The 21398-nt window shown below is 34.9% G+C and overlaps 3 protein-coding genes, 1 long non-coding RNA gene and 1 other non-coding gene across 5 annotated transcripts; 2 read left to right on the top strand and 3 right to left on the bottom strand.

Annotated features, from left to right (window-relative positions):
- The first annotated feature begins 2194 nt into the window (after nucleotides 1–2194).
- LOC125867504 (DNA replication complex GINS protein PSF3-like) lies at nucleotides 2195–6447 on the top strand. Its single transcript, XM_049548029.1, has 7 exons — nucleotides 2195–2328; nucleotides 2526–2618; nucleotides 2724–2795; nucleotides 2881–2981; nucleotides 3416–3514; nucleotides 5480–5619; nucleotides 6107–6447. The coding sequence occupies exons 2-7, from the start codon at nucleotides 2574–2576 to the stop codon at nucleotides 6214–6216; spliced, it is 567 nt and encodes a 188-aa protein (XP_049403986.1). The 5' UTR covers nucleotides 2195–2328; nucleotides 2526–2573; the 3' UTR covers nucleotides 6217–6447.
- Nucleotides 6448–6629: 182 nt separating this feature from the next.
- Nucleotides 6630–6731, bottom strand: LOC125869486 (U6 spliceosomal RNA). The gene has a single exon (XR_007446850.1). It is a non-coding gene; the product is annotated as a U6 spliceosomal RNA (small nuclear RNA).
- A 129-nt stretch (nucleotides 6732–6860) lies between these two features.
- Nucleotides 6861–12778, bottom strand: LOC125867500 (2-oxoglutarate and iron-dependent oxygenase domain-containing protein CP2-like). The gene is made up of 9 exons (XM_049548022.1): nucleotides 12273–12778; nucleotides 10123–10170; nucleotides 9691–9867; nucleotides 9447–9597; nucleotides 9252–9338; nucleotides 9017–9141; nucleotides 7925–8043; nucleotides 7274–7385; nucleotides 6861–7159 (listed from the first exon to the last, which is right to left on the bottom strand). The coding sequence occupies exons 1-9, from the start codon at nucleotides 12597–12599 to the stop codon at nucleotides 7127–7129; spliced, it is 1179 nt and encodes a 392-aa protein (XP_049403979.1). The 5' UTR covers nucleotides 12600–12778; the 3' UTR covers nucleotides 6861–7126.
- A 1366-nt stretch (nucleotides 12779–14144) lies between these two features.
- Nucleotides 14145–17455, top strand: LOC125867499 (fructose-bisphosphate aldolase 3, chloroplastic). The gene is made up of 6 exons (XM_049548021.1): nucleotides 14145–14402; nucleotides 15512–15781; nucleotides 15923–16032; nucleotides 16171–16261; nucleotides 16479–16748; nucleotides 16922–17455. The coding sequence occupies exons 1-6, from the start codon at nucleotides 14235–14237 to the stop codon at nucleotides 17198–17200; spliced, it is 1188 nt and encodes a 395-aa protein (XP_049403978.1). The 5' UTR covers nucleotides 14145–14234; the 3' UTR covers nucleotides 17201–17455.
- A 370-nt stretch (nucleotides 17456–17825) lies between these two features.
- LOC125869225 (uncharacterized) lies at nucleotides 17826–21284 on the bottom strand. The gene is made up of 2 exons (XR_007446785.1): nucleotides 20969–21284; nucleotides 17826–18180 (listed from the first exon to the last, which is right to left on the bottom strand). It is a non-coding gene; the product is annotated as an uncharacterized LOC125869225 (long non-coding RNA).
- Nucleotides 21285–21398: the final 114 nt, after the last annotated feature.

The raw sequence follows: 21398 nt of genomic DNA, 5'->3' as shown, positions 1-21398 counted from the left end.
GTCCTAAATTAAAGTTATGTCAAATGTACAAAATTGCCCTTAATCTTGTGGTCTTAAACATGCCACGTGGAAAGCAAAAAGTAAAATGTTACCAAAAAAGGAAAGAGGTCATTCTTTTTTAAACTGACTAAAAAGAAAAGGAGATCATTCTTTGTGAAACGGAGGGAGTACTACTTAATAAATAGGGGAAGTAGATTAGAACGTTACGAGTTTGATTCGTGAAAAAACATGTTTAGACGGCTTATAATAAACTATCACGGTACGGTTTTTTTTATTTCAAGCCACAAAAATAATATCATAAGACTACTTATAATAGACCCTTATATGATACTTATGATTCGACTCTTTCTTAAATATATACAAAAATCTTTAGTAGGGAGTGTTGTTCCCCGAATAGTATACTATGCGATACGAATCAAAATTAATTGAACACAAATGTAGATACCAAATACATATTAAAAAAAAATTACATACATATATTTATGGCTACTATTCGACTAATTTATATTTGGAACGTGATTAAAATTAAAATATTTCATTTAAATAATTTTTCTATTCTCATTGCTTGAACTTGTAACCTATAGCCTATAGGTAAGTCCGTAAGTGCAAATACATCTCATTTATCTCATCAAAAAATTAATGAGATCAAATTTTGACTCAGAAAATATGAATTACCAACATAATATCTCTTTTTTATAAGAATTTAAAATTTATTAGAAATTAAATATGGCGCACTTTATATAGCTTAGTTTTGGTAGTTATGAACAAAAATACCAAAAAAGTGTATAGTTATAAAGGAAAAAAAAAGAATTTTAGTTTACTTGTATAATAACTATGAAAATTAAGAACGAGAAAAAAAATTATGTTATGAGAATATATTAAATTTTATTTTAAAAGTGACACGTAAAAGTCAAAATGAAAATGAACAAGTGATACTTTCATGAAAAGAAAATTGATTTATAATCAAGAAAGTTCGACAAAAGAAAAAAAAAACCTATTTGAATAGTCATAGTTTCTTTTCAATAATATTGTAAGTCTCCTTTATTTTCAATAATATAAACACAAATTAGAAACTAAATAAAATGTACCTTATATAGCTTAGTCTTGGTCTTTTGGTAGCTAATATATATAAATAAAAATATAAGAAAAGTTTATAGTTATAGAGGGAAAAAACATTTATTTTTACTATCATAACTATGACAATTAAGAATGAGATGAAAAAATAGATTTTATTTTAATAGAGACACTCAAACACCTAAAGATCAAAAAGAAATTAAACAAATAATACTTTCGTGAAAGGGAAATTAATTTAGAATTAAGAAAGTTTAACTAAAGAGAAAAAAAAAACGTGTTTGAATAGTAATAAGTTTTTTTCAATAATGTGGATATATATATAGGAATGTAAAAATTAATCTAGTTTTACATACCATCAATTACAAAAAAATTTGTTATTGTGCTACAAACTTTATCAAGTTCCTGTATGATCACGATTTCATTGGTGATTAGTGTACAATAATTTGCACAAATATAAGTTAGAATTTTAAAAAATAGTAATAAATTATCACAACAAATCAAATTTAGAAAAATTATTAGTCAATATAAGTGTAGTGCAATGAGCAAATATAATTGACACAAGTCATATAAAGGTGGAAGATGATGCTTTCCAACTCACTAATTAGTTAAAGTTTTAGGTCCTTAATATTTTAAAAATTACTTAAAGCTAATAATAGTGGAATATGGTGATATCACACTTATGCGACTTTGAAAATTTATAATTGAGTAGGTTACAAATATTTTATGAATTTAGTAAAGATAAGTGTAAATTGATTTGGATACTATAATTCTAAAAAATATATATAAGTGGACACAAATGTGAGTGTGTCAATTATATAAAATCTATCAAGACTTATATATAAGAAAAAATCTACTATCAAGCTATTGAGTTCATCTGAATTCAGTACTTTCGATATTAAATGTAACTATATATCGATATCAACTCTATGAATTCTATCGAGACTTAAATGCAAGGCTTCCTCTTCTATCAAGAAGCAAGCTTAAAACATAAGTACAAGTTTTACGCAACTCGAATATGAATTAGTCGATATCCCAAGAATGGATGTCGAATGTGGGAAACCAATTTTAATATTTTCCCAAAACATACGGGCATGAATGAAATAAGGGTAAAACTAAAGGGCTCCATGTACAAATTCCTCTACTTTAATATTAGCGCCATTTTTATCTCAATTTTAAAAAATATATATATATTCGCGCAAAAATGGCGGGTTAGGGTTTCGATCTCATTCTCTCTCTTCCACTCTGAGCATCTGGGTGAGTATTTTACTGCTATATTTGGGTAGCATTTACTCTATTTTTGTCAAATCTCAAATAAAATCAGTAATTTTTAGATATAATTTATGTTTTCTTGATTTTTTTGAATCAATGAACTCAATATGGTTGAATCTCTGAAAACAATCAGATAGATTTGAAATGTTCATAATTTGTTGCTTCTGGGTTTTTTATTTCAGCTAGTCGTAGCGAAGATTGTGGTGAAGTTCTCTTTTTTACCATTGAAAATGACAAGTTATTATGATATTGATGATATATTAGCTGAGGAAGAGGTAATTTCTAGTTCATGATTTTTTTTGTTTTTGGGTTAAAAATGATTGTAATAAGGTATTTGGTGTAAATATATTTATGGGTTTGATACTGGTTTTGTAATTCAGATGGTTCCAGCTGTGTTCTTGCAAACAGCTAATGAAGTTGGGATATTTGATTGTGCTGATGACACTAACAAGGTAAAATACTGAGGGTTACTATCTGTCGAATCTGTTTCATTTTTCGTGACCAAAGATTGATGGTTATTTCCTCTTTGAAATCCAGGTGGAAGCGGGTACACATGTGGAAATGCCCTTTTGGCTTGCGCAGGAGCTATATGTGAGACAAGCGGTATCCATCAAAGTTCCTCCATATTTTGATACCAAGTAAAGATCCTGGTGTTTCTCCTTATAGTTTCATGCTTTCCTCTATTTTAAACATGAGTGGAATTAGTTAAGTATGCGAAAAGTGGTAGTTATTGGACGAGATGTCGGATATGTGTGGACACTTGGTCTTACTTGTGCCAACATCAATTTATTGTAGTATATTTTAGAAGTCGATCAAAGGATTGTAAGTCACTTGGTGTTCTTTTTGGCCTGATGAAAATCTGCGATGCTCTGATTCTTTTCTGCTTTGTATAGAACATGTCGTAGCTCATATGATAATTCGCATCTCAATTCTAACTTTTCTCTCTCTGGGGGTGGGGTTGCAAAAGTATGAGTGTCTTATCTCAGTATTAAAGTTCTTGGTACACAAGTTGTACTTGTTTTGTAGATCTGAGAGTAGAAACCTGTTTATTTATTATATGCTAATTTACCAGAGCCAAAACGAGGAATGAAATAGGAGCTGATGCAGCACATGTTGATCTAAGAAGTTTATGCCCCTACTTTTACGATTTTGGATGCAAGATAGCACGCCTGTGAGTTCTTCTTGACTATGTTTCCTTCTGCCTGCAACTTTTGTTATTCTTCTTATCACGTTATAGCTGTTTCCTCTATTGCAAGAACCCTCAATGCCCCTGGTAAGGGAACTGATGTAGAATGATTAATGCGAGACAAAACCTTGCTGCTTTGACTTTTAGCTGGTTATTTAATTCTAAGCATCACTACATTCATTTGATATCTTGATGATTACAAAATAATCACTTGTACTTACAATTGTCATTTCTAGTGTAGCATTATGTTCTAACTGGTCTGAATCATCAATGGTTTAAAAAAACTCTTTTTGTGTGTTATCATGCTGTCAGGCTGTCAGCGTCTTTAAATTATTTGTGAGGTATAAGTAATCTCATTTGATGATCTGGTTTGATGGGCGAATTATTTTACAGCTAATGTGGAGATGGTGTCACCCCATCTTTTGAAGTTTTATTTTACAGAATGCACCCATCAGCAAAGATATGCAAAACCCCTTTTGCTGCTATCTTGAAATGAGTGGATTCCAATTTGCCTTAGCATCATTGTCCCTTGCATCACCCCCTCCATCCCCTCCTTGCACTTGGCCAAAAGTGTGATATACTGTTTCAGTTTCTTTTTCCCTGTCTAAATTATTGCCATCATCTTCTAATTTCTTGCCTAAGTGCACTCCAAAATCACTGAAGAACAGTGTCCAAATCTGCCAGCTACTTTTGCAATGCAATAGTAGATGATTTGTAGATTCTACTGATGTTTCACATAGAATACATCTACTACATATCGAGAACCTCTTTTTCACAAATATCATGGGTTAAACAAGCAGGCTTTGCAGCAACCCCACCAAAGCAAGCAACCATAAAAGGTGCATAAGTTTTCTGCAACATTTTCCAGGGCCAAGCATAGTCCCACTTCCCAGTTTTCTTCCTCTATAAGTTATAATAGTTCTTGACTGAAAAAGCTCCAATAAATTCAGAAGATTGGACCAGAATGCTGCCAGGGAGGAGAGGTTTTGACCTAATATGGATGTAGTTCATAGTACTTTATGAGAAGCATGAATTTTTAACCTGAAACTCGTGCAGTTTATGGTACTTTATATTAAGCACTCTATTTGTCAGTTAATCCTCAATGCGGTTTGCATTTCTAATTTCTTTGGTGCATTATTGAGATTAGGAGGTTGGAAGCTTTGCTTCTAGAAAGATTGATTTTATTGTTCCTTCTTCACCTATAATCTATTCCTATCTGAGTTGCTATATTAAATGTGTACATGGATTGGGAAGAGAAAGGGGGGGGGGNTCTTGACTTCGTAAAAGCATATTTTGAAAATGAGGATCATACGCTTTGCATATTTCCAGGCTACTTTATTAAGTATACTTGATCCAGACAGGTTTTTTGTCAACTGGATTACAATACCTTGTTCGTAATCTTTAATCTTGACATGGCAGATTCTCAATTCTAATCTTGTCAGTGTAATTCAAGTCTACTTTTATGAAGTGTACTTAGACAAGTATTGGTTTATACTCATACTTGGTTGCATCCTGCAATCAAAATGATTTAAGCACATTAAAGTCTTGAGTCTTCTGTTTGCTATCCTATATTTTCCCTTCAAGGAAAAAAAGTACAGGGAAATTTAAATGCATGCATGTAACTGGTGGCTCCTTTGTTTCTTGTTGTGGAGAGGCTCTTTCTTTCTCTCTATTTTTCTCAGTGTAGTGGGATAGTTCTTGTTAGTGAGCTGTTCATGCAATTATAAATTCATATATCAATCTTTGTGTTTTTAATATATCAATTTTAGCTGCTTTGAACCTACTAAATGACAACTCACAAGGGAGGAATGATGATTTTATTCATATAACGATCCTGATTTTCTTGTCCTTTTCGTTGCAGATTAGTCAATTGATATCAACATAGATGCTTAATTTGGTTTCCTTCAGGTCAGTGTTATCTCATGTTCAACATCTTTCTTGTTGGAACAGGATTGGTGAAAAAACCATTGGACCTCTACTTCTGGTTGCATTTCGAACAAGATATAGAGAAGTCCTCATCAAGGCTCATACTGCAGCGTCAATTGCGGCACCCAAGCACTTATCTCTTCTTACAAAAGAAGAGACTAAATGTGAGAAAATTCTACCAAACTATTGATTCTCTATCATAATTATCCCCCTGCCCCTCCAAAAATATGTTGCTCGGACTATTCAAAAATGCCACAGGGTGCGCGTCGGATTCTTCAAATGTAGCGCACTTTTTGGCGATCTAATATGGGTGCAACAAGATTTTTAGAGAGTCTGAGCAACATAGCTCCAAAAACATAAATCATCTTGTGATTAGGGGCTTTTGGACAGTTTCCTAAAGAACCTTTTTTGAAAATGATTTATGGTCCAAATACTTATAAGATTTAGGGTGTGTTTGGCATTCCCAACTTCAACTAGAAAAGCAAATCTATTAAAAAATCAGGAACAAATGAGTTCCACAAGTAGCATTCCATGTTCATTGTGTCCTTCACCTCCAACGCCCTATAGTATTTGTCTAGATTATAGTAAAATGTTGTTATAACAAGGTTTGACTATATTAATTTTTTTATTTTTTTTTTATCAATGGTGAAGTGTATGAAGCTGGTCAATCCTCAACAGCTGCATTTAAGAAGTGGAGAATGGGAGGTCCTAGACTGCAGAAAGCTTCTGTACTTGGGAGAAAGAGGAAACCCGTTGAATGAGTTTATGTACTTGAAACATTTATGATCACTCCTACTGAATGTGAAGATGTGTTGTAGTATCTATATTTCTATTCAATGAGATTTACATTTCCTCCAACTTCAACTTCAACTTCTTTTGTGCGGTGTATAAAAATAGTATTGAATAGGGTGTATCAGTAATCTGACATTATTTTTTCATCGATTGCTTGATTTGTTGTATTAAATGAATAGGGTGTAATAAAATAGGAATAATATCATGTATTATTAATGTCATGATTTACTATGTTAAGAATAGTATTGAATACGGTGTATAACTCTTTTTTTTACCCCTCCCGGCTCCCTGGGAGCTCCTACCTTTGTTCTCTTGGTAACTTGATCTCAACCTTAAGGTTGGAAGTAAATGATGCTTACCATAGGAACAACTTCCTCTTGTAAAATTTTTTGACCATTTCTTGATTTATGTGTTTCATCCTTGACTAGGGGTTATGTTAATCTTCTCTGTATCATTCCAATTTTATCAGATGTCCGTAAGGGACGATAGTATATAACCAATTGGTGTACCATAACCAGAACTTTCGATCTATTCAATTGGCCAACGAAGAAACTATCTACTCAATAAAGAAGAAGAGAGGAAATATTGACAAACACAATTGTATAGTCTACCCTGAGAAAGAAATTGCCTCCATTAACAAACATGACTGCAAAACAATGTTTACACGATCGCTCCTTTTGTACTGATACCATCTCAGTTACACAAATAGGAGGTACCTACTCGATTTACATGTATAGCTATTTCAGTAACACGAACAACACCCTTTAATATTATATCGAACAAGAAAGTGCATCTGCCTTGAATATGAGGGTTTCAGCTATATATTACATGGGGGCAAAGTCCAGAAGAGGATATATAGAAGTAAAACAGAATGAATAGTTATATAGCAGTTGCTCCTCTTTTCAGTAGCTCCTGAAAAACATACAGGACAAAATAATTTAGATTTCAGCTTTTAATGTCGTATTGCATAAGTAGAGCTTGTCAACTGCTCGCTGCATATCATGAGGGAAACAAGTTGCTGCATACCAATTTAGTAGCAGCAATAGCCTGCCGTTGCCTTTCCTTCTTATTGCGCTGGCACTCTGCACACCAGCTGGAGGTGTCCTTCTGGTGCTTCCTTATCTCTCTAAAGACAGAACTGGAAGGGAAAGATTGACAACCATTTAGGTATTCAAAAATTCTAGTAGATGAGAGTGAAAGTTTGTTATCTGCTATAATTGAGTTGCACCAGAAATGTTGCTAAACAAATATCGACAAGTTTTATTGACAAGTGAAACAAATTTATTCAGTTGGAACATGAAAGAGGAATCAAAGTACAATGTATGCATGAACAGCCACTAGCAATGGCTGATAAAAAGCTCAGAGATTTAGATAATGGAAGCCTAATTTAACAATGTTTCTGTAAAAATGCTAAACCAAGCACTGATGCCAGAAAATAAATGGAAAACATCAGAATGTCTGCATCAAGGTGGGATGTATAGATGAAAAGGAGGTCATAATTAAGCATCAATGTTGCATATTTAAACAATCAAAAAGTAGTATGTCGGCTTAACACTTCCAACAGAAGATAAATGCAGCAATAACAGGATATTCCAACAACGAGAATTTTTCCATGATCACATTTGGAACAGATCATCAAGTGCATGACCAAAATTGGAAGGCAAAAGTATCTAATACCTTCTGCACCACAACAACAAATTGATCCTCTGCCCTGATGTTGTTGCCCTAGCACCATGGCGATGGCGACCACGGTGCAGCACTGCACGCCCCATGGCATGGGCATAATCGAAGATTTCCTGTTATAATATTAAAGACAGATACAGGAGTGAATGTTCATACAGTTGACATGATTAAGCTGTATTCTGAATTTGATGATTACTACTCTAACACACATCTAAGGTGGAGTTGGTAACTTTCTTCATTATTTACACCATAGTAGACAACAAGTACCAGCTGATACACTTGGTGAGCAAGCAAACACAGTGTGTATTCGTTATCCTTTGCTTTTAATGAAAAGATAAATACAAGGCAAATTTTCCCTTCAAAATAAGGTGTCAATAAAGGTCCCACAAATTGGATGCCAGTCCGAGGGAGTATAGGTAGTTGTCCCTCTTTTAGTTGGCTAATTGGAGGAATAGAAGAATGCTTGAAGGAGTTGAGGGTCCATTGTCAGAGAGTTAAAAGCTACAATCTGTGTCATTTGTATTTTTGGTGTAAAGAGTACATATCATATACTCGTTGGAAGGTCCCTTTTTTATCCTGAAGTATATCGTTACTGTATGTTGACACCAACTTGGTGGATATCAATGGAGTCATTTTGACTTGTAAAAGAAAGGATCCCGTTTCCATTCTGAACCATGAACAGATGGTCATAGATCCAACTTTGAATTAGTTATCAAAAAAAGAAAGAAAAGGAAAGATCCAGTTTTGAGAATCATGATTTCATATAATCAAAATGAACAGTATGCCTCTTTTTTGGTAAATACAATCAACAGTAAGCTTTTTTATCAGAAAAAAGTTGCTAAATGTTACTTACTTACGAAGTTGTTGCCAGTATTGCACTTTGATAAGCTACTAACTTTTTATTGTAATGGAGAATGACAGGCTACTACTTTCAACCATACAATAACCACCATGTGAAAGAAACGGAAGTATGAAAGAATGGAACTTCTTTTTATAAATAAAAAATAATGGAAACATGACTTCCTATCAGAGTATAGAGATTCCACATGCACAGTTACTAAACTCATACAATGGACAAATAATTACCTCTGGTTGTGTTTCAACATTCACATGCTTCTCACACCGCACTCCACGGAAGAACAGCTCTCCACCCGAGAATTGCTTACCCAAGCACACATTTAAAGTCACTTCTGAATCATCGACATGGAAACCTGAAAAATAAGTTGTTTAGAAGCAAGGCAGTAACTCAAAGAACCAAATAAGGTTTGCAGCACCCGAGCAATAGTTTGCACTGTATAATTACTAAATAAAAGTAACTCACCCAAGTCAACGTCTCTATCCATTCCATACTCAACAACAAAGCCATGATGGGAATCAAGTGTGGATCCACCAACTTCAGTAAAGAAAACTGCACAAAAATTCAAAGTAGAAGATCAAAAGAGATCCAGGTAATCTTCTCAATAAGCTCCTCTTTGTTTTCTTTGCTGCATCCTAATAAAAATATACAAGTTCTTACCTCTTGAAATGGGACGAATGAAATCTTCCATCAACTTCTCCAGCATGGCGTCAAGGCCAAAGTCATCAAGAACGGCACCAAATCTGTTCATCGTATTGGGACGCATTATTCTGAATTTCGTCTCACGGACCCACCTCTCAAAGTTTTCTACCTAATCAATCAGAGCCTGATAAGAAAACAGAAAAGCTAAACTACAAAGAAGAAGTAGATTGCCTGCAAATAGAAGCAGAGAAGCAGCTAATACCTCTGCCAACAACATCTCACAAAATCGTGGTTGAAGCATTTCGAACGTAAAAACTCCAGGAGAGGGTTCAGACATTATGTTCCTGAAACTTTCCTCTGAGTTCTCACTAACTGCCTTGAGAAATGATGGCACAAAGAAATTTTGAGCATGCATCGTATATAATTCCCTGTGTAGAGGCTGGAATAGAAGGCAAGCAAATTAGAAAAAGAAGGCGATCAACCCTGATTCAACAAAGACCAATGGCCGTTATATTCCTATACTTCTAATTTGTCAAATGCAAAAGCATTTCTCTTTAGAAAATACAAGCAAAGTGATGTAAACTTTCATACTTCACTTCAATAAACTTGACATAAAAAAGCATAAAATTGATCTTTTTATTTACAATCATCATTAAAATATTAACCCCAAATCCCTTCAGCAAAATGTAAATACCTGATAGTTTGATATAATCTTCTGTCGGTATTCTCTATGCTTCTGGACCTGTTAAAGCAGAAGAGATGAAACAATATAATATTGATAGAGTTACGAAAGAGAGAGCGTGAATTTCACAAATAGCAGGGAATTTTTTTTGGAAACCAAGAACATGCAGAGAAGACTTTACCAGCAGACAGCATTCCAAATAATTCGCGTGTAAACAAGGCTTTCACTAGGAGACTGGAATGATTTGCTCAACTATTCCACCACATTATAACCAAATTAACCAGGTAGGTTTAACTTACGTTATCAGTTCTTTTAAACCAAAATTTTGGTTGTTCATATATTCATCTATACTGGGGTCACATCTCCCCAGAATTATTTTTAAAAAAGAAAGTAAAATGCTATGTCCAACAAGAAAAAAGCTTAGTATGTAGAAAACGACAAAAGGGACACAACATTATAGTCATCATAAGATAGAAATCATATATCTAGTCACTGCATTTTTAATCAGGATCCAATCCATCTGAAATCTAAATAGCCTTCAAACCATTAGCAACTGGCTTATATATTTTTCAAAAATAATTTTCTACTCTCATTATATGCCCACAAAAAAAATAGAGAACTTATTTTTATATTTTTTTATGGTGTAATATTGGTCAGAGATAAGCGTGAATTGAAAGACATCGTAAGGATTCATATTGTCAACCCCAACTTCTTCTTGCCTTCTTGGGGTTGAAGATAGTAGTAGTTGTTGAAGTAAACAACTGCTCAGTTTTGCAATAAAATTGTAACCCTTTCAAAATGTTCATTGTACTCAAATTCAAAGATCAGATTGGACCTTCAGCTTACTAATCTTTTTTCCCTTTGAAAAAGTAATAATTGCATTGAATTTGTGGAAAATATTTTTGTGATCCGTGTGTATTTAGAAAAAAGTAAAGAAACTACACCAAAGAAAGGTTCTCTACGAATAACACCAATCGTCTATGCTAACTATCACTGGTGAGTGCTTCAAAACTTCATGAGAAACAAACGACATCCCCTCATTTGTACAAAAGCATTTCCCATCCTTTTAAAAGATCTACTATTTTTTTAATTCACTTCAGATAGTCTTTTAAATTTTTACTTCTCAAACTATACAAAAGATAAATAAAAATCCAAAAAATAGCATAAACAGTTCTGCAGAACACAAGATCAACTGATAGTTAAAGGCAGACACTACGTTTTCCAAGTTATTCACTACTAATCCTGAGTATCTAACAGCAACTTGCATAAGGCAGTTACAAGCAATACAACGCCTAAAATTTCCAGTAATAACCAACCAAAAATCCCAGAAATTTTTATCTTTTAACTTCTTTTAATTATTCTTAGCATAACAGCATTCTATCATATCTCAATTCACAACACTGCGTACCCACATAATTGAGCTCAAAAACCTCCCTTTGTCATTTTTCTAGCACTAACTAACAAAGGATTTTTCATGTACTCAAATTAGAAACAAGCACTAGAAAACCGGAATCCACATTGAAAATAACTGTACTTAGAGGGTACAGCAAACTCACATAAAGGCAAAATACATGCAAAATCTTATAATGCAAAGCCCAAAATTTTTCCAGCTTCTCAACATTCTATCACAGGTCAATTCACAGCCTTACATTCTAACATAATCAAACAGTGCAGAAAAAAACAAGGAAGCCAAATACATACAAAATTTTGCAATACAAAGCCCAAAAAAGAATTCCATCTTCTAATTTATTTCCATTTTCAGCTTCAGTGTTCTATCACAGCTCAATAGCTCAATTCATATAATATGTACACTAATCAAACTGTGCAGAAAACCAAGGAAGCAAACTAACTGCAACATTTTGCAATACACCTCCCAAATGCTTTCCATTTTCAGCTTATTATCATTCTATCTCAGCTCAATTCACACACATTCTAACATATCATATACACACTAATCAAAAGCACAGAAAAAACTAGGATGCTAAATACATTGCATACAAATCCCAATTTTTTTCCTTTCCAGCTTCTAAGCCTTCTGTCACAGCTCAATTGACACACAAGCTTACATCATATATATATACACACTAATCAAAATGCGCATAAAAACAAGGACTTGACACATGCAAAACTCAAAATGCAGAATTGAAAATCTGATAACTTACACGAGTGCGTTCGCCTTCAGGAAAGTAACGGAGGAGAATTTCACGCATATAATGAACCTTCTGGTCACGTGATGAGTTGAGAAGAGCAGGCGGAAGATAACGTTCAAGGGAACTAAACAACAACGGACTGAAATCCAATTGAAGGTCATCATAGTTATCTGGTTTGTGATCAACGCTAGGATTCAATCGCAGCCGGTGAGAAGCGTACGGTGGGTAAACAACGCCGTTTGATCCATTTCGAATACAATTCCCGATTCCGTTGCCGGTAGGGTTTGTTGATTGACCATCCTTCTTCCAATCCATGGCTGTTGCTCCATCTTGAGACATTGATTCAGTTCAAAATTATGGAAATTTGGGATTTGCAGAAGGGAAGAATTGTGAATGTTATAGGATCATTATATCAGATGGAGATTAGGGTTTTTTTTTTCAGCTGGGATTTTGTTGAGGGTGATGAAGATCTTTTTTAGGGTTTAGATTTGTCAATTCTGAACATTTTTTATTTTGTTAATTTTTTTTTCTGTCTTTTCTAATTTTATTTTTTAAAAATATAGGTAGATAATTAGAATATGTGATTTAGGGCATTTCAAAACCGATAATTTGAACCGAAAAAAGGTTACATGTTTAGTGATTTTGATAACGATCTTAACGATTTGAGATATTTTCTTAAAAAGTTAACCAATAACTCGATCATAAATTAAAAAAATATTATTGTACTCCCTCTATTTTAAAAAGAATAACTCACTTTCCTTTTTAGTTTGTTTCAAAAATAACGACATCTTTCCTTTTTTGGTAACATTTTAATTTTAGTTTTTCACGTGACATGTTTAAGACCACAAAATTAAAAGATAATTTTGTATATTTGACATGACTTTAATTTAGGATCACAAGATTCAAAAGTCTTTAATATATTTTTAAACTCCGTGTCAAGTCAAACTACATCACTCTTTTTGAAACGGAGGGAGTACTATTTTTCACATATTGGGTCTAGACTTAGAATTTAGTTTCATACTCCCTCCATTCCATATTAATTAAATTTTTTAGGTGTTTCACACCCTTTAAGAAAAGTAGATTAAGACATAAATTGAACATAGTTTTCCATTTTTACCCTTATTAATTGTTGTCAAATTTATTGAAGTCATCACATTGAAAATCCAAATGAAGGGTAAAATTGGAAGAACACTCTAAAAGTAGTCTTGAAAACTGAACAATTAAATTAATTTAAAAAATGAAAAATGCCTCAAAAATTCAATTAATATGGAATGGAGAGACCGAGGGAGTACTTTATTTCGTTGTCTCAAACTCTTGATTATTCTATAATGTGATAATGTTTGCTTTTGAGCAAAGATGCAATGTATGATTCATTTGGTCACCTTGTTTCTAAGATTTAATAACCGATAAATCAATAATCAATAAGCGATAAATCAATAATCAATAAGCCAATGTCTTAATAATTCTATAACAGTTTAACATGTTTACAAACCTACCAATAAATCAAATCGATACTTTGAAATCAAACCGATCAATAGTCATCCATTCACAAAATATATTTAGGTTAAGTAACATTTTTCATCTACATCAAGAACTTCCAAATCATAGAAACATTTGAAATGAAATGGACTTCACATTCATTTTATTATGGAAAAAATTTGATCTGATTAATTTATTTTCATTTTAATCAAATTATAAAAATATATATCATCTAATAGCTATTAGGCTCGAATTCAAAATCTCGAGTTTCCTTGTATTCATTTGGTATCTCCGTAGCTTGAATTGTCCATACTGTTTACTAGCGGACTCTTCGAGGACACCAATTAGCAAAAAAAGCACACACTCTGTTAGCCGTCGCTACCAACCCACCAAACTTCATTTTCTATATATTGTTTAACAGCGACGCTTTATACGCAAAAAGCTATATTTCTTTTCGCAGAGAGAGAAGAAAGAGGCGATTTTCAGAAGAAAAAAATGGCGAGTTCTAGTTTGGTGAAGCTCAACGCATCGTCATCTTCGTGGATCGGTCAACAATCGTTCAATCAACGGTCTGGATCTTCCTGCCGGTTGCCTGTTTCGAAACGCCGTGTTTCAGTCGTCCGTGCTACTGGATCTTACACCGATGAGCTCATCAAAACCGCTGTAACTCTCTCTATATATCTATATCTGTATATATACGTTTGTGTTTCTCACTTTTATGTGTTTGCATGCTTTATGATCGGATCTAAAAGTTTTTTTTTTCCGGTGCAACTTGATTTGTTTTATATTTTTGGTTTAGATCATGTATTTTCTGTTGATTTTTTGTATTGAATTCCGTAGAATACTGAATTTTTGCAACTGTGCTGCCTTGGTTGGTTGGATTGGTTGAAATTGAGAAGGTTTAGTTTGGTCAACTTTTTGTTTATTTAAATTTGTATACTGATGTTGATATGTTTGGCTGTAGTATCAGTTGGATCTAGAAGCTTCTTTTTAGTTTAGATCATGCATTTTAAGTTGAATTTTATACTGAATTTTGAACGTGTGCTGCTGCTTTGTTCAGTGAGTTGATGGAAGTTTAAGAGGTTTGGTTTTTGGTCAGAATTGTTGTGTTTGTATTGTTTATAGTGATGCTGATAAGTTTGGTTGTAGTTATAAACAGCTAAAACAGCTACATGGTTCATTCTAATTTTACAACAACAACTACAACATGTCAACATACCAGTGTAGTCCCGCAAGTGGGGCATGGGGATGGTAGTGTGTACACAAACCTTACCCCTAATTTAAAAAGGACTTCAGAATCTTAATTTTAGGTTAATCATTTGAAAATTTGTTTTCCAGAGCTACATGAAAGTGCTATCTCTCCCAGGCACACACACTTCATTTGTTTGCATGTTTTCTGATCGGATTTAATAACTTGGATTCGGTGGATTGGGAAAAGGTTTAGTTGGTAAACTTTGTTTTTATATGTTGATGTTGATATGTTCAGCTGAATGCCTGTATCTATAAATTGGTTTTCTTGTACGAAGCAACAACTATATTGTTTATTGTTTTACATGTATGCACATAAAAAGATTTTTTTCTGCATATATAAACATGGTCTGAGCCGCAATCAGTGTGTTTGCTTCAACATGCTACGGAGTGCTAGATATATCCACCCGCTTATTAAAACTCACCTTTGCCTAACATTCTTGTAAACTTGGAGAATGCGGGGTAAAAGATGTTCTGCAAAATATAATAATGCTGAACCTTTGTCTGTTGCTTACTTGATGTAGAAAACTATTGCATCTCCTGGAAGAGGCATCCTCGCCATTGATGAATCGAATGCAACTGCCGGAAAGAGACTAGCGTCAATTGGTCTGGACAACACAGAAGCAAACAGACAAGCTTACCGTCAACTCTTGTTGACCACTCCTGGCCTAGGTGATTACATCTCTGGATCCATTCTATTCGAAGAGACACTTTTCCAGTCCACTACCGATGGGAAGAAGTTTGTTGACGTCTTGCGTGATCAGAATATTGTACCTGGGATCAAAGTTGACAAGGTGTCCTTTTTAACTTGTTTCTATGTTTTGTGTAACTTCTTCTGCGCTTTAGATTTTGCTGCTACCTTTCTTAAACTTTTGCTGCAAATATTTTTGTTGGTGAACTTTGTCCAATTTTAACCCTTGTTTTTTTACTTGCAGGGTTTGGTTCCCCTACCAGGATCCAACAATGAATCTTGGTGCCAAGGATTGGATGGATTGGCTTCTAGGTCTGCTGAATACTACAAGCAAGGGGCACGTTTTGCCAAGTGGTACGTTGTGGCCTTGCACTTTTCTACTGCTATTCCTCTCTCATGTTTTCTCTTATTCTTTCCTTGGAAGATCAAAGTGCATTAAACTTTTCTGAAGAATTATGGAACATGAATGATATGCGGCTTCAAAATTTTCAGGAGAACAGTTGTTAGCATTCCTTGCGGTCCTTCTGCTTTGGCTGTAAAAGAAGCAGCTTGGGGTCTTGCTCGATATGCTGCTATCTCTCAGGTAACTTTTAGGACTTCTTCTATCTTTCCAAAATTGTACAAGAAAATGTGAGATAACTAAGTCAACAGACCCACCTCCTTAGTTGGTTGCATTTGTTTTTGGATATCCTCTGATCTTCAGAATTGGAGGATAATCTTTAAGAATCTGCATGATCTGGGGAACGATAAGTTTGTCTTTCTATTTATGGATTGTTAAAGATCATTTGTTTTCCCTACAGGACAATGGTTTAGTGCCAATAGTAGAACCTGAGATTCTTTTGGATGGAGACCACCCAATAGAACGAACCCTCGAAGTTGCCGAACGTGTTTGGGCAGAAGTTTTCTACTACCTAGCAGAAAACAATGTTGTTTTCGAAGGTATTTTGCTCAAACCTAGCATGGTTACTCCTGGTGCTGAACACAAAGAAAAGGCTACCCCAGATACCATTGCTAAATACACACTTACCATGTTGAAGAGAAGAGTTCCTCCCGCGGTTCCCGGAATCATGGTAGGACTCGATTCGCTCATTTGTTTCTTATTTAATCAAAATTAACCATAGAAAGATTAGAGAAACTACACGCTTGGACTCTACTTTCTTTGAAAAACTTTAGTTAAGTTGCTACTTATTGCTCTATTTCTTGTTCAACTGTGCTAAAAATCGTATGTTTTTCTACTTGTCAGTTTCTGTCCGGAGGACAATCTGAAGTGGAAGCGACACTCAACCTCCACGCAATGAACCAGAGCCCCAACCCATGGCATGTGTCTTTCTCGTATGCAAGAGCACTCCAGAACACAGTGCTCAAGACATGGCAAGGACGTCCTGAGAATGTGGATGCTGCACAGAGGGCACTCTTGATTCGTGCAAAAGCAAACTCCTTGGCTCAGCTCGGAAAATACTCCGCAGAAGGTGAAAGTGAGGAAGCTAAGAAGGGAATGTTTGTCAAGGGCTACACCTACTAAGCACACTTTGCTTTGATGCAACTTCTTTTTTGTGTATTTTTCAGTTTTTGTTGTTTGATAGATTCGAATGCTGAAGAGAAAGCTAATTGCTCTTTCTTCTTTTTTGAGCTTAAATTAGTACTGTACTTGATTAATAAGCTACTACAAGGGGTGATTCGTCGAAACACAATCCCAGAAACTGCTCGGTTGTTTAGAAACCCTGTATAATTATATTGAGAACTGCTTAAAACGGGTAATATTTTCTATTTGTTTCCATTTGCTCTTCCACTTGATATTTCAAATTCCTCTTTGTTGTTAGCCTGATTAGTTGTTGCTTTCTCGTCTTAGTTCTGGGGGGACGACTTGTGAAAGCATGGTTTTAGTATGATTTTGAGGTGTTTATCCATTCATAGGGTTTTTTAACCAGAAAATTCTTATCAATAATAAAAACAACAAATAGGTTGAAAAAACAAATGAGAATTCACGAATCACCGGAAGTATCAAAAATAAAATAAACACCACCACACGCCAATTTAATTTGGTATTATCGCCATAAAGAAGAGCTTATAGTTTTTTCCAGAGAAGATGGGAATCCTTCATTTGGTACCAACTACCAAGCAACCATGGCTAAACTTTAAATTACAAATATCTAAACGATATTTTAGTTGACCAGTGTGTATTGCATATATAAGATTAAAAAGGCAGGAACCAAAACTTCCTCCTCCTCCAGAATTATACTGCCTTTTGACATTTCATATAACATTTTGTCCAAATAAAATAGTCTAATGTAAAGTATTGGGTCCATACAAAAGAAACTGCTTCTACTCCATCAACAAGATTGAACTCTGCAAAAACAAAACCGAACTTCGCTATATATATCTGTTTTGGGAAACCTTCTTGGCGGGCTTAGCTCGTTTTTAGATTGTTGTTCTTCTTGATTGAGATATGACAGCTGAGAATGATGGACTAATCTGATTGGAATGCCGCCTCCCTCCTATAACCTGATCAACAAAGACAGAAGATTACAAATAAAGCAAATACTTAAAGTCAATAAATTTAGCAATACAGAGAAAAAACTTTTGCAATATTGTAGGAATTGAGATCACAAGGGACTCAAGTTTCTGATGATAAGAACTGAGAATACTTTCTCAATAACCACTTCTTGTGAGGCTAAAAGGATGCTGCCATGTAGAAGCTATAGTCAATGTTGCTCGGACTCTCCAAAATGTTGCCGTGTTAGATCTTCCAAAAATGCAGTACTTTTGGAGGATCCAACACACTCTCTGGCATTTTTGAAGAGTGTGAGCATATAGGCTGTAGTAGTTTCCTGGCTTCAATCACATTCTTGACCATCATCTCTTGAAAGGCTTCTTAACTATTACCTACTGTTAAAAACTGCGAATCGCTGGAACAGAAGAACTACATTCCATGCTTCCAAGTTCTTGATGGAAGAATAGAAACAGTAATTGAGTAATGAGTAAGGACCATGGTCTATACACTGCTTAAGAGAAGAGGCTTTAGAACACTAAATAGGATAACTCCAAAGAATAGGTGGAAAGAAGGTGAATCTAAGTGAAGGCAAATTCAAGAAAAGATTGTGTACAGTTTCTATCTCATAATCCTAGAAAAGGCACTCCTTATTCCTTAAGCCAAGGTCTATTGGAAACAACTCTCTACCTCCACAAGGTAGGGGTAAGTCTGCGTACACTCAATCCTCCCATACCCCACATGTGGGATTACACTGAGAATTTCAGTTTTCAGCACAAACAATTTCTACTCTAATGAGTTATATATATGACACATGGGCCATGAGCCATCAGCCCACAAGAAATTAATAGAAGTTCTCTTACCTAACCCAGCTTTAGTAGGAAGTCTGTTGAAAAAATTCCAAGTGAAACAAAAGCTTAAGAGAAGCAAAGGAATTTTCTAAGCAACACTCTAAACTTTAAATCTAACAGCTGAGGGAGGAGTGTAGATGTTGGAGTAAATATCTTTAAACTCTTGTTGGAAAGAATGGAATCAGTTAGACTCACAAAATCCAAATAACAAGCACAATTATATGATAATCCATAGCAAAATGGCAAAGTGGGAATGGTTAGGATCTCAGGAGCAATGTTTCAAAGGAAATGGATCATTTCAGTTGTAAATGGGATAGATTACCCAAAACCTTAATTGTTTTCACATGACCCATTTTCCATTTAAGACACTTATGGAAAACCTTCTCTACCAACTAAGATGCAATTTCCAGGTCTCAAGACTGTACTATTTGCAGAGAGACTAAGAAAGGACTTAGTTTTATGATATGTTCCATTTACTGCTAGAATGAAGAGAGCCATCCTAGACCAGATGCTCAACTTAATTTTTTAAAGATGAGTAATGTTAAAGAGACCTTTTCTTTGTTTATCCCCTCCCCGGGCGAGTTGGTTTACAGGTCAAGAAAAAGAATAATCTTCATATCAACTTTGTGGGGAATGTAGCTCAGAAGAATATGAACCGAGATGGTAAACGAGAGTGGGAAGTAAAATAGACTCAATGAAAGCAAGTTTATATTCTTCGGATACTTCAACCAAGATAAGGTCCCTCTTATACATACTTTATATAGTACTTAAATATGGACCCTAGAAACTAGAAAGGGCATCTCAACAAAGAATGAACAAGCATGGGATAGAGGATCCCTTTTCAAAGACCACAGTAAGTATAAACGAGTTCAACAGGTGAATCATTTAAAAGAATAGATAGAGATGAAGTTATGATACATGATAAGCCAGAATGGTACAGGAGAGGAGCCCGTATAGAGAAGGACGCTATAAGAAGTCCTAGTTAATTCTATCAGAGGGCTTGCCCCTCTGCAAGTATCAATTCCGAAAGAAACAAGGGATAAATAAGAATAATCACTAGTGGCACCAATGCTTTTAATAATTCCTGAGTAAGAATGACACCGTCTTGGATAATCCAGGTCAGACCAAGGCATTTTCAAAGCAGAAACAACGGTCAAAATCACGGACTTCAGGCTTAAGCAAATTAGTTAATGCTATCCAATTTTTTTATAAATCACATAAAAAACAATCATAGGTCTATTTCAGCCTGGGTCCTGGGAGCACAATAGTAGCAAATGAGAACCAAGTATGTGATGTCGTGACGGTAGAGCTTATAACACAAATCTAGGAAGCTCTCTAGCCTAGGGGATTTGATAATGCACTTACTCAGAGATGAACAGTAACAAACACTTGCACAACAAAATATGAGGAAGCGAACTTCTACAGAGACTTCCTTTCCTCCTTATTGATCTCTGCTATTGGTTTTGAGTATGCTTTGGTTATTATTGGGGCACAATACTATCACCTCCAGTTCTGGAGGTGATTTAGGTACTATATTCTAAAGCACAAACCAACTAATGTTAACACCCACCCAGCTTCTTTTGATATTTTTGATTAGACAGGTGATTGTTTTCTTTCATCTCTCGTTATATTATTAGTATGTTGTGTCATCACATCGAGCAATGTGCTTAATTCCTTTGCTCTGAGACTCATTTTCTGCCAAGTGCAAGAGCTTCTGTCCGCACTGATAACACAGAGATTAATAATGCATGTACCAAGTGAATGAACAGTAACAATACTTGCACAACAATCTCAGAGGACAAAACAGAAAGTAGACAATTAATTTGGTCGATATATTGCGTTTACAAGACATTATATACTAAGAATGCATCTCTTTACATTTCACCATTTCAATTCTTCTGCTTAAGAGCTTGACATGTCCTTCATTGAGTAGTTAAGGGGAGAATGATACCTAATGCAACGATAATCAAGCTTGAGTTCCCGTCATAGCCTTCATTTGTATATGACTCGAGTCAGCATTGGGCAGAGCCTCATAAGAACCAAATCTCCTGATACCAATAGTTTTAGCAACGGCAGCATACGTGACTGTAACAATGAGCAAGACAAACATCACGTGAACGACAAAAGCCAAATCAAGTATAGCAATAGCCCTGAGCTTAGAGTCCTCCAAATCGCATTTGGTTGAACCTTCTACCCCAGTAACAACATCCAACAACTTATGACAACCCTCAGGTATGAACGCATCAACGTAAAGCGAAAGTCCCGTCTGTAGAACCCATAGTCCCTGGAGACAGATAGAAGCAGCTAAAGCAACATCAGCTAGGAAAAGCCTAGGTTGAACAGCAATCACGAGACAAAGTAACGCGGAGAGCGCAGAAATG

This window comes from Solanum stenotomum, chromosome 6 (genome assembly GCF_019186545.1).
Source record: "Solanum stenotomum isolate F172 chromosome 6, ASM1918654v1, whole genome shotgun sequence".
Lineage (NCBI taxonomy): Eukaryota > Viridiplantae > Streptophyta > Magnoliopsida > Solanales > Solanaceae > Solanum > Solanum stenotomum.
Note: the sequence above shows the minus strand (reverse complement) of the source record. Positions and strands in the feature narration are given on the sequence as shown.

Bases quoted from the DNA above. Each gene is read 5' to 3' on its own strand.
- LOC125867500 (XM_049548022.1), bottom strand. From the start codon at position 12,599: ATGTCTCAAGATGGAGCAACAGCCATGGATTGGAAGAAGGATGGTCAA. The intron at 9,868-10,122 runs GTATTTACATTT...CTTCTATTCCAG, and splicing joins AGATTATATCAAACTATCAG to CCTCTACACAGGGAATTATA. The intron at 8,044-9,016 runs GTAATTATTTGT...ATATTATAACAG, and splicing joins ATGTTGAAACACAACCAGAG to GAAATCTTCGATTATGCCCA.
- LOC125867504 (XM_049548029.1), top strand. From the start codon at position 2,574: ATGACAAGTTATTATGATATTGATGATATATTAGCTGAGGAAGAG. The intron at 2,982-3,415 runs GTAAAGATCCTG...CTAATTTACCAG, and splicing joins CCTCCATATTTTGATACCAA to AGCCAAAACGAGGAATGAAA. The intron at 5,620-6,106 runs GTGAGAAAATTC...TCAATGGTGAAG, and splicing joins TACAAAAGAAGAGACTAAAT to TGTATGAAGCTGGTCAATCC.
- LOC125867499 (XM_049548021.1), top strand. From the start codon at position 14,235: ATGGCGAGTTCTAGTTTGGTGAAGCTCAACGCATCGTCATCTTCGTGG. The intron at 15,782-15,922 runs GTGTCCTTTTTA...TTTTACTTGCAG, and splicing joins CTGGGATCAAAGTTGACAAG to GGTTTGGTTCCCCTACCAGG. The intron at 16,749-16,921 runs GTAGGACTCGAT...TCTACTTGTCAG, and splicing joins CCGCGGTTCCCGGAATCATG to TTTCTGTCCGGAGGACAATC.